This window comes from Anolis sagrei, chromosome 1 (assembly GCF_037176765.1).
Source record: "Anolis sagrei isolate rAnoSag1 chromosome 1, rAnoSag1.mat, whole genome shotgun sequence".
NCBI classification, from domain to species: domain Eukaryota; kingdom Metazoa; phylum Chordata; class Lepidosauria; order Squamata; family Dactyloidae; genus Anolis; species Anolis sagrei.
In genome coordinates, this window is record NC_090021.1 from 212,682,221 (window position 1) to 212,694,580 (window position 12,360).

A 12,360-nucleotide genomic window follows, 5' to 3' on the forward strand; every position below is an offset into this window, starting at 1 on the left:
AGATTACTGCAGATGCAGACTGTGGCCAGGAAATCAGAAGACGCTTACTTCTTGGGAGGAGAGCAATGTCCAGTCTCGATAAAATCGTAAAGAGTAGAGACATCACACTGGCAACAAAGATCCGCCTAGTCAAAGCCATGGTATTCCCTGTAGTCACCTACGGATGTGAGAGCTGGACCTTAGGGAAGGCTGAGCGAAGGAAGATAGATGCTTTTGAACTGTGGTGTTGGAGGAAAGTTCTGAGAGTGCCTTGGACTGCGAGAAGATCCAACCAGTCCATCCTCCAGGAAATAAAGCCCCACTGCTCATTGGAGGGAAGGATACTAGAGACAAAGTTGAAGTACTTTGGCCACATCATGAGGAGACAGAAAAGCCTAGAGAAGACAATTATGCTGGGGAAAGTGAAAGGCAAAAGGAAGAGGGGCCGACCAAGGGCAAGATGGATGGATGGCATCCTTGAAGTGACTGGACTGATCTTGAAGGAGCTGGGGGTGGTGACAGCCGACAGGGAGCTCTGGCGTGGGCTGGTCCATGAGGTCACGAAGAGTCGGAGACGACTGAACGAATGAACAACAACACATCCCAATGTAGTTTGTTCTTTCTCTCTCTCTCCCCCCCCCCCCAATATAAAATAAAGGCACCAGATCCCATCTGATTTTTTTTAGCTAACTAGGATCAGCTCTGGTTAGTATTTGGATGTGGGACTGCCAATGAATATCAGATACATTTCAGAAGAAGGAACATTTCAGAGGAAGGAACTGGCTTAAAATAATATTAAAATAGAATTTCATCATAGCATTAAATGGTTCAGATCTGCGCTTAATAAAATGCAATCACAATAATAAGACCCTGTTAAAATATTTTCTGTATTAAATGATGTCAAAATAATAATAATAAAAAAGCTTCTGCCTGCTAAGCAACAGATAACAAGGAGGAGGCATTCTGGTGTTTTCTTTTGGAGAGGGGGTTCAGAAACTTGAGTCAACCACCAAGAAGCTCCTTTCACATGTCTTCACATGTTGATGGTGATGGGGCTGAGAATAGGGCCTCTGGCTAACCCCAGAGCCAAGGAAATAAAGTTTTCCAAACATCCTGGATACAAGCTGCATTTTGCATTGTGCTCAGAAACAAACTGGAGGCACTGTATTGTCGAAGGCTTTCATGGCTGGAATCACTAGGTTCTTGTGGGGTTTTTTGGGCTATAGAGCCATGTTCTAGAGGCATTTCTCCTGACGTTTCGCCTGCATCTATGGCAAGCATCCTCAGAGGTAGTGAGGATGCTTGCCTGTTACATTAATCTTCAGGATTAATGTAAAACTAACCTAACAGGCTAAATCCCTATTCCTTGTTCTGTGTTTTGACTGACCAGGAACACTTCTGTCCTGTCTGGATTAAGTTTCAATTTTCCTTCATCCAGCCTATCACTGATGACAGAAACTAGTTTAGAACTGAGATAGTCTCCCTCACTACCTCTGAGGATGCTTGCCATAGATGCAGGCGAAACATCAGAAGAAATGCCTCTAGAACATGGCTCTATAGCCCGAAAAACTGGAGGCAGTTTAGCTGCTGTAACAGGGCAGTACTAGTCTCTGTAACCTGCCCCAATTAACTCTCTGACTGCAAAAATTTCTACTAGGTGAAGTTTTCAGACACTCTTCAAATGCAAGCACATGTAGAGCACATTAGTCCAAATGGGGTGTAAAGCATGGACCACTTTAGCCACATTCAGTGTCTCAAAGAATGGGCACAACAGGCATACAACAGGCATACAAGCTTTAAATGTGAAAAGTGTGTCCAAAGCTGATTCCAGGAATATGGCCAAGCTGCACTCCTCCATCTTCAGGATTAATGTAAAACTAACCTAACAGGCTAAATCCCTATTCCTTGTTCTGTGTTTTGACTGACTAGGAACACTTCTGTCCTGTCTGGATTAAGTTTCAATTTTCCTTCATCCAGCCTATCACTGATGACAGAAACTAGTTTAGAACTGAGATAGTCTCCTTGGACTGATGTGGAAAGGTGTAATAGACCTAAGAGTCATTCACTTAAATGAAGGCATTACACCCCAAAACTCTAAACAATTTCTTCTGGCGGTTTCTTATATGTATAGAATAGGAAGGGAAACACATGAAAAACTCTTAGATATCACCCTAAAGGGCAAGAGCGAGTGGATTGAACAAGAGCCCCCTGGGGAAATCTTCTGGGGTTACTCCTACAAAAGGAAATGTTGCTACTGCAAAAGACTGGAGTTAAGAAGTTCTTAAGAACTTCAGTCTGGTTGCTGTCCTTAAATTTTAAGTTTCCTATTAGCCTGCATCAGGATTCTATCAGGATTTATATGGTCTTTCCTAATACAACAGAGATCTAATTTAGAAAGGTTTTATAGTTTGCTATAAATGTGCATATATCTACGACAAAACGGTAACATGCAGAACCAAGGAGATTTACTTTGACTGAAAGCAAAGGTAGGGATTTTACTACTTATGAAAAGCCAGTGATCCACTGGAAAAGTTGATTGGGGACTGGAGATGATGGTGGACAGAGCCACATTTAATTGTGTCCAGAACCATAAATTACAGTAAAGTTTGTGTTCCAATTTTCTCGTACATTTCTCTTATTTCTGTCCCTGTGCTACTCCATTCCTCTCCACCTCTCCTTTCATTCTTCTTCTATTTTTGCTTGTGCTGAGAGATGTAATTCTTTGCCAAGCTTCTTCTAGAAGGAAGCAACAATTGTATTCACACTGTAAGAAAGTATTTGCAAACTACAGAAGTTGAAATCCTATTTGCAAATTAGGACTTCTGCTCAAAATTCACACATGGCTGTTTTGCAAACAAAACAGCATTTTCTGCAAATGACACATTTTATGTGCAGAAAATAATGTTTCCATGCAGAAAGTTAAATAGCCATGTTTGAATTTGGTATAGAATAAGCCCCCAATTATAGCATTTTATGCACAGGAAGCAACAATTTATGCTGTTTTCTGTAGAAAATAACAATGTCTCAATTTTGTGCAGAATAATTGCCACATCACAAAAATTCTCATTAGTTCAGAATGCTGCTCATTAGCATTTCTGAACAGACATAAATATATTTTCAACCAGTTTATGAATATTTAAAGTGCCTTTGTGTTGCAGCAGATTGTTAACTGGTGCAAGTTATAGGGAGCGGTCAACCCCTCTGTTTAAACAGCTCCACTTGGCTACCAATAATTCAAGGTGCAGGTTATTACCCAAAAAGCTCTAAACGGTTCAGGACCTGCCTATCTTCGTGACCGCATTCTCCCCTATGAGCTAACACAGTCCTTAAGATCTTCTGGGGATGCTCTTCTCTCACTCCCATCACCGTCTCAGGCACGGATCGTGGGGATGAGAGGAAGGGAATTCTCAGTGGTGGCCCCTCGTCTCTGGAACTCCCTCCCCAGAGAAATTAGGCTGGTACCCTCCCTACCCACATTCCATAAGGAATTAAAGATGTGGCTGTTTTGTTGTACATTCGACTGACGACTCCTGTGACAGATGACCTGCATCATGACCTGAATGTGAATTCCTATATTACATTACTATATTTTTAAGTTAAACAATTCCGTTTAATTGCTCTGTTTCCATGCTATTTCCTATGCTACTATACATTTCTATCCACCTATTGAATCACCCTATTCTTTAACCAGTTTGCATAGTGACCTCCTCTCCCTCTCCAAAATTAGTCTGCTGTAGCTTTTGATTTTTGCTTATTATTGTTTATGCTGTTTTATGTTATTTTAACTTGTTATTGTACTGTTTTTAATTGAATGTTGCCTTGGGCTTGGTCCCATGTAAGCCGTCTCGAGTCCCTTCGGGGAGATGGAGGCAGGGTAGAAAAATAAAGTTCTTCTTCTTCACTTCACTCTTTTTCCCTCTGTATCACAATAGCCCTTCTCTCTCCCTACCATTCTGCCAGCTGAACCCACCCCTTTCTTTCTGTACTGTACCACCTCTGTGAAGTTTCTCCTCTCATTTATGCTGGGCCTCACAAAGAATAAGACTGAGGGCAGCATGTGGTCTATAAGCTTTAGGTTCTCCACTTGCACTTAAATGCTGATAGCAAGAATGTAATTTCCAGCCAAATTTCATGTGGCTTTCAGTTGAAGAAGAAAGCTAACATTTATTGGCTTAAGAAACAATATACAAGTAAAATTACAGGAACATGCTCACTGTGGAGAACATAACTATTCAGGGGCAGGGAGCGGCATCAGGTCGTAGTTACTATATCAGAAGTCCAATAATCCCACACTAGGTTTTAATTCAGGCTTTAAGGGAGCTCTCCAAGAAATCTTACTCAATAGATATAGAAGCTACCAATAGCAGAAATGAGAAAACAAAGTTCTCCAAGCAGTTTACCTGGGCAAGGCACAGAACATGGGAGATGCAGGGCACTGTTTTTAGAAGGAAGCTCTCCACATAATGCGCTTTCTACTTGCTTAGATGCTGCTGATAAAGAGCCATCATGTACCATACACGTGAGGTTCCGTACTTGGATTCCATCTCCACACTGTCCACCCTAAGAGAAGTAATAAAGGTTTATGATACAAAAATAGTTCTTATTTCATTAATAATAAATGCTAAGTAGACCATACAGATCTTTTCTGCTGGAAGTCACTCAGTTTTGTCTTAGATGTTGGTTTATTTTAGGATCTTTGTTATTTGTACTTGTATTTATGAATGTACTATGGCACTGAATGTTTGACATGTGTTGTTGGAATCTGCCCTGAGTCCCCTCCAGGAGATAGGGAAGAATACACATGATGATGATGATGACGGTTGTCAACAAGACAAATTGTGTCCTTGCATGCTTGAAGTGGTAAAAAGATGGATGAGGTCTTTCCTACATCCTTTATTTGCGCCCAGTCTTGCAGAACCGATGTTGTCATAAAAGAATGCAAAGCTATCCTGGTCTGTCATAATTTTTAAAAGTGCACCTCTGGCCATGGCAAAGAGAAGGACAGAGGTTTTTTAATCACTCTTGAAGCCTGCATTGAATTTTAATCACTCTTGAAGTCTGCATTAAACGTTTAGCCATTTATAATAAGACCATTGCTGGCATCCTGATAATTCAGCCGAGTTTAGAACTATTTTACAAATGTTGAATGGTAAGTCAAGACAGACAAACCCCATTGATTTAATTTTACTCTAGGTTTTACTCTAGCCCAGACTAACAACAGGGTTTAAGTCTGGATAGGCAGTAGTTTGTTCATTTCTCAGAGAACTCTGTAATTGTGTTCATACAGAATGCAATATACACATGTCCATGTATGACACATGCCCCGTCTTCATCCCTGTCACATTTTGTTCCAGGTGTAGTACCATTTATCTGACGCAGGGAAAGCTAAAAAGATTCCATCTTCTCCATATCCCAAGTGAATAAAAATGAGTGTGGAGAATCGAAACAAGTCAAAGGTTAATGATTGATAATGGATGCAATGTTTTAGATGAAGCATGATCTATGAGAGATACAGGGAGGAGTAGAAAACCTGTCTATGGCAAATCTAAGCAAGCAGAATGCAGCATGAAGATGGAGAGGGCACACAGTCTGCCAGTGCTGACAAAGCAAAGGTAAATGTATTTGATGCTACCAATTCATGCCAGCGTTTACATTTTCAGACCATTAAAAAAAGTAATCACCCCAAAGGAGAAAAGTCATAGTCAGCACTTCATTGAACAGCTTTAAACTATACTGTTTCAAGGCCCCTCGATGTACTGTGACAGGCTACATAGTGTTCTTAGTGCAAAAGTCAATTTCCTAGGTGGCAGAATTCTCTGAAATTAAATCATGCTTTGATCTAGATTTGAGGCTGTAAAAAAGATCTATGGCACTCATCTGAGTGCTATTAGAAGTGTACATTCCATTGACCTTTGCCATTAAATTACTTTTTAATCAGCTGCTTACTTGCATGTATGATGAATTCACAGTGATAAGACACAGATTTCCCCTCCTTGTTTCCAATAATATTAAAATAACATTGCTGTGTAACTTTTAAAACACATATTAAACAACCTCATCATTCAGCAATACGTGACTAACAAACCAAGTTCATCTGATGCCCACAATACAAAGATGTTGCTCTATAAGTCACTGTACAAGAGATACCTCAACTTTGCATGGGGACCACTCTCCAAGGACCCAGCTGTAGCAGGGTTTTATGACACAGTTCTTGTCTTGGGTGAGTTCAGCTGGACATGGTCTTCCTTCTCCTTGGGCTGGCATAATTACAGATCTGGTACGTAGCATCTGGCCTGAAAAAGAAGATAAATTGGTCTTATATATATATTTACACCCAGTGTTGTTATGTTTACTCTCAAGTGCTTGTGAACTTTTGGTAAGAGACAGTTCTAATATGCCCCATTACCAGTGGAGCCCTTTGGGCTTTGCACAATTCCCTTATGGGGTCATTACTCGATAGTCCAGCTTTTGGAAGATTCTTCTCCATCATTTCAAAAGAATAATACGTTTCTACTATGGTTTAGATTACTGGCTGTAAGAGCTTTAAACTAAAAAGAAGCTGGCACATTAAGACTTAACTTTTAAAATTTTGGCCCCACCCATCATTGTTATGTGAACTCTAAGTGGTCCTTAAAAATGAAGTTTGCCCTCAAATTGAAAGGTTCCCTGCTCTTCCAATATGCAGTTCTCAGGTGTACTGTACCCAATCAATTATGAACTCCTTAGATTTTCAGTATGGACCAGTACCTCAAAGAATCTGCCACAGATTCATATTCCTGCAAAAGCATGCTGCCTTTTATTTCTTGCTTTTGTGAGTACTCTACTCCCCTTTTCATTTCCTGTTTTTCCAGCTTCTCTGTTCGTGTCTCCCCTTTCCCTTGTTTTGGTTCTCAAAAGGCTATGGTTTCTGCAGTTTTGTTGCTGCATACAGAATTAATCCATAATTGCAATAATAACTACCTCCAAAGACATCTTTCAGTAATCAGTACGATAGGTGCTCAAATGGTGGAAGAATAATGAAAGAACATGTTCTGAGACAAGTGATGTGGGAGACACATGAGCAGCATTAAACTATGTTCTCTGGTAATCGGGGATTTTCAAAGTGCTTTCTACCATTTTTCTCAGAAAAATAGCAGCTGGCATCAGAAGAATGTTTGCTCACTACTATAGCTCAATAGAGGAGTTTCAAAATGAATAGTAGATCCTAATGACACATTATGTGCTAATGCATGAAAGAACTATCCTGTTTGGACAACGAATGGTGGAAAAAACCACAGTCACGTGGCATCACTGCATTAAGAATTCCGTGCTCCTTGTTCCCATACTCTGCTTCAGCAGCTGTAGTTCTGAAAATGCTAGTACTAAATAGATGCACACAATCCCTACATGCAGAAAGAATGTGTGACAGACCACAGAACTGCACAAAGTATTGGGTGTTTTCAACTGAAGGACCCAGTTTCAAAGCAGTATAGATCACAATGGCAACGTTTTACAATTACACAAAAAGCTATAAACAGTTTAATGAGATATCACGTTTTCAAGTTTTACTACTCATTTTGAGCCAGAAACAAATCTAAAAAATACCTCTGCAAATGGAAAATATCTCATTAGACCTTAAGTTGTGGGGCTACCATTTTGCAAATGACTGAGCTAGGACTGTTTGTGCACTGGGAGAGGCATCTAGCAGTAATCATTTGAAACTGTATGCTCCACCTTTTCAAGTGGTACGGGTTTCAATCATGGGCAGTTCATGGTTGAAAAGATATAGTGATTTGAAATCAGTCCTATTTTTTTTGGAAACACTCTGTAGTTACACACTTGACAATGCTTTCTGTTGCAGCAGCAGAAATGCATCCCTGCTGCTTCCCCACATGCATGCTGATTTACTGCGAAAACTATACCATACAAATCTTTGTGGGTGTGCCTACCTGTGTGTGTTCTGAATGATTTCTTTTTAGACACTGCATATTTGTACACAAAGATTAATAAATACTAGGCCTGTGCAATCAATGAAAAAAAATGTTTCAATACTCATTACGAAATTAGGGAGCGGGGGGAAAATAGTTTCTAAAGTGTTTACAAAATTGGACAGAGTCTGTATCATAACTATAACGAGTTAGCTAATTTTTTTTTGTTTGTTACTTTTCATTAAATAATTGTGCCAATTGGGAAACTTCAGGAACTGCTTTCTCCCCATTGTTAGAGCAATTGGCATGGAACTTGCTACAATTATGGTACACCCTTATTAAAGTTAGCCCATCAAGTTTCAGAACATTTCACTCATCCATGAATTCTGGCTGAAAGAGGCCATCCCCGGGGCCATCCAGTCCTACCTTCTGCTATACAGGAATAAAAATCAAGTGTTGCTTGCTGGAAGCATTTCTTTGCTAATCCCATGGCTGCCTCCCACATTCTTTGAAGATATTCTGAATTCCTAAGAACCTCTCTTCTTTGATGATAGATCACAAGTTATTTAACTATATGTTTTGAGGTAGTTTCAGCAGGTTATATCCACATGGCTCCCTATATTATGTAGTTGGAGTCTCACTTGTACACAGGATTTGGGAACTTTTTTTTCCTAAAATTCCCAGAAAACAAACACCGGTACCACTAGCAGCATATCCAGGGACAGGTACTATGTGACATCATGCTTTGCACATGCATGAATTAGGCTTCTTTTCTCTCACCCAAAAGAGCATAGGAAACTCTTAGGTATGAGGGAAAGGAAGCCCAATTCTAATTGTAGAAGTGCAATCAAATGTTTTTTGTGGAGTGATTTTCCCCAGTGTGTACTTTCTACAGGTGTTTGACAACATTTCCCATCATTCACAGACAATAGAATCAGTCATCAAATATGCTGGTAGCTGTAGTCATAAGCAAAATCCCACTGCCAATACTCCAGCGTTAATCAATGACATTCAAGTGTGTTTAGCACTTTGAGGATGCTCAATGGCACTCAAGCCTCCTTAGCTCAGAAATGGTCTCATGTGTTTTAAGGCAGTGACAACACTTCTATGTGTTCTGGGCTCACAAGATATACCCTTCTCCAGTAATGGGGAAGCACATGAAGCAAAGCCACTGTACTAATTGGAGCATATTAACGTTCAGTGCCTGTTGACTGTAATTGGATGTGCCCTGTCTATGCCCACTGCAGTTCTGCCCACTTCCTCACTTAATGAGATCAGCCATGGGCTGCTCAACTTGATAGAGACAGAAAGCCTGCCTATTTAACAATTTCTCTAGTCTTCTGCGGCTACCATTCAGTAGGCCCTTTCCATTACAATAACAAGATGCCGCCTAATTGGAATAGTGTTAGAGAAAACATTTCTTCTCCAGGCTGTCCTCTTTGTCGGAGCAGTCAAGGATTACAAAATGAGATTGCTGATACTTTAATGAATGGCATTCAGCAACACTATTATTCCAGAAATGGTAACCTAATTTCTTTTCCTATTCACTGAGTTAGGGATATTTCACTGAAAATAAACAGGTTCTTAATGGAAATTGTAAAAGTGGTTATGGACAGTAATGGTCATTATAGAGTTTGCAATTTTTCAGTGACGATAAATGTAATTTGGTTATAATAACTTAAAACTTCATTTGGGAGGAAGAGGAAGATGGTGAAGAGGAAAAAAATAAGGAAAGAAAGAGGGAAAAAAGAGAAACAAGGTGAAAACCTATAGTAATTGCTACTATGAAACATAGCACTGGCATAATTATTAACCTTTGTAGCTATCCACACTGTATCATGTTTTAGGTTTTTAATGAAGTCCATTACATAGAAAGGGAAGTATTTACTAGAGTGCACATTAGAGGTGTTTTGAAGTAAAAACATGATTAACCTAAAAGAGCAACAAAGGTTTGTTAAACCAGTCCCAGATAATAAGTTACAACCTTCATTTACATCTTCTGCAAGGCATCATTTTTATTATGGTTAATTATGGGAGAGGAAATGAGCTTAATAATAAGGATTTCTGTTTGTGCAATCATTCATTACGATCTCTCTTATCTTTATTGATTAACTCACAGCAGAAGAACATGAAAGCACCACTATATGCTAGTTTGTCATTGGTTTTATTACACTTTTGCTGAAAGAGATAGAACTTAAAAATGAATTTAATTAAGGAAATACTGAAGCATTTCTATGAGCGGCTGCTGATTAACTAAGAATAGCTGACATGCTTTAGTGATGCAAACATATATCTATCAGTAATGAAAACATAAATTAATCCAAACATACAGTAATAACACTGCTTGTTATAAAACGTAGACATTATATGACAACAAGCTTTGCACATGCATGAATTAGGCTTCTTTTCTCTCACCCAAAAGAGAAAAGTGTGTGGCCTGCCTGATGCATGGGACCAGATATTATTTCAGTCAGCCCCATGGTCATCATGGCAACCATGAAGTCCTGAGCAGCACCTGATAATGTGGTCTCTGCATAGATGTTGAAGTCTCCCAGAACTATAAGTTGCCGGGAGACTAAGGCTGAATTTGAGACCACTTCTGCTAACTCAGGCAGAGAAACTGCTGAGTCGCGGGGTGGACGGTACATAAGCAGAATCCCCAAGCTGTCTCGGGTTCCCACCTTCAGGTGGACACACTCAAACGCAGGAGATTGTGGAATGGTGCATCTGACCAGAGAGATGGACTGCCTAAAGATCACTGCAACCCCTCCTCCCCGCCCCCTGGACCTAGGCTGCTGGTGCACCCCAAATCCTGGTGGGTACAGCTGGGTGAGATTAACTCCACCCAGCTCATCCAACCACATCTCGGTGATGCAAGCCAGATCTGCCCCCTCATCCAGGACCAGGTCCTGGATGACGGATGTTTTACTGTTGACGGATCTGGCATTCACAAGCAGGATCTTAAGTCCAGGGGGTCTATCATGGAGACTACTACACCTAACCTTCTCCAGGGTTGCAAGAACTCTATTGTGCTTCTCCCTGGGGTTGGGGGCGACCGGCATTCCTCCTACCCCACACAACCTCAATAGTACCACTCCCGCTCAAGTACCCACCCCGCCCTCCATGGCCTGTTTTAATATGCTGTTTTATATTGTTGATTTTGTTATTTTATATTTTGTTATGATGTATTTTGTTACTGTGTGTTTATTATTGTATTATTTTGGGCTTGGCCTCATGTTAGCCGCACCGAATCCCCTTTGGGGAGATGGTAGCGGGTTATAAATGAAGTGTATTATTATTATGAATTAATGACAGAAATGTTATTATGCTGTATATTTGTACACAACATGACATATATTTTGTATGTTTTCCAAGTTCCTGTTCTTTTTTAAAACATTCTACATTTTTTCTCCTTTATCTTACCTTTATTTTAAAAACTGTGTTATTTAATGGGCCATTTTAATTGATCCACAGCAGGAATTTGCACGTGGCATTTGAATGGAAATTGTGTCACAGAACTGAGGGAAAGCAGTGTGCTTTGGGATAGGATTATTTCTACTCGTGGCTACAGTTCTACGTGGTTTAACTTTCTCAGACTTCAGTGGAATTTACACAGCCTAACTGCTGCTGTGCATGGGATTCTAGCCAATCTAATTATTTTACTCACTCTCAGATTTAGCATTTTCTCAAGAGCCTCTGAGTTCCACTGGAAATTGATAAGGGACTCCAACATTTTACAGTGAGAATGGGCTTTCGAGTTAAGCCTATGGAGACCAAATCCTAAAAAGCTGCTTGAAGTTAATGAAGCAATTTGCTTTTATCCATGCCGTGATTTGCATACCATTTTGCCTAATTTCAAATGTGGGGAAAATGTAATTGTAAACGTACACTTGAGAAATACAAAGGCACTGCTTTTTTTAACTACAAGCTGCTGTAGCGACTGGACCTGTAACAATGGCTACATATTATTCATAATCATCTCTCTCTCGCAACTTCTGTAAGACAACAAGCTCATTTTTCAACAATCACGGCAAGAGATATTCTCCATCGTAGTATCATATAGACTATGAGTGAAAAGTACGCAGAGGCCACTAAGAGAAAATCAGTTCTTATGTGGCACTCCTGTGTCCTTATTTATTTACTCCATTTATACCCCTCCCTTCTCACCCCAAAGGGGAATCAGAGTGGCTTACAAACCATGGCAAAAATTCAGTTCCGCATAGTGCACATAACAATAAACATAGCATATTAAATTATAAAACAGTTCTGATACTATGGATCTCAACCCCAAATGATGTCTCTGGAGTCAGTGTTGGGGTCGTGGAAAACATGAGCGATTTAGACATTTACACGAATCTATTACCAACAACATTCAGTGTTTACAGTGAAGTCTGAAAAAGATACTTCAGCTGTACTTCATAGAAAGGAAAACCAGCCTGTTTAGCATGCCTTGCAAATGCTGGTTTATTATCAG

At 39.9% G+C, this 12,360-nt stretch overlaps 1 protein-coding gene across 2 annotated transcripts in view; it reads right to left on the reverse strand.

The window, feature by feature from the left end:
- Positions 1–12,360, reverse strand: part of THSD7B (thrombospondin type 1 domain containing 7B) — a 565,817-nt gene that overhangs the window by 13,296 nt on the left and 540,161 nt on the right. For both annotated transcript variants that reach the window (XM_060776084.2, XM_060776085.2), the window contains 2 exons: positions 6,127–6,272; positions 4,380–4,539 (listed from right to left, as the gene is read on the reverse strand). In XM_060776084.2, coding sequence (XP_060632067.2) covers positions 4,380–4,539; positions 6,127–6,272 — 306 coding nt within the window. The remainder of the gene's footprint in view (positions 1–4,379; positions 4,540–6,126; positions 6,273–12,360) is intronic.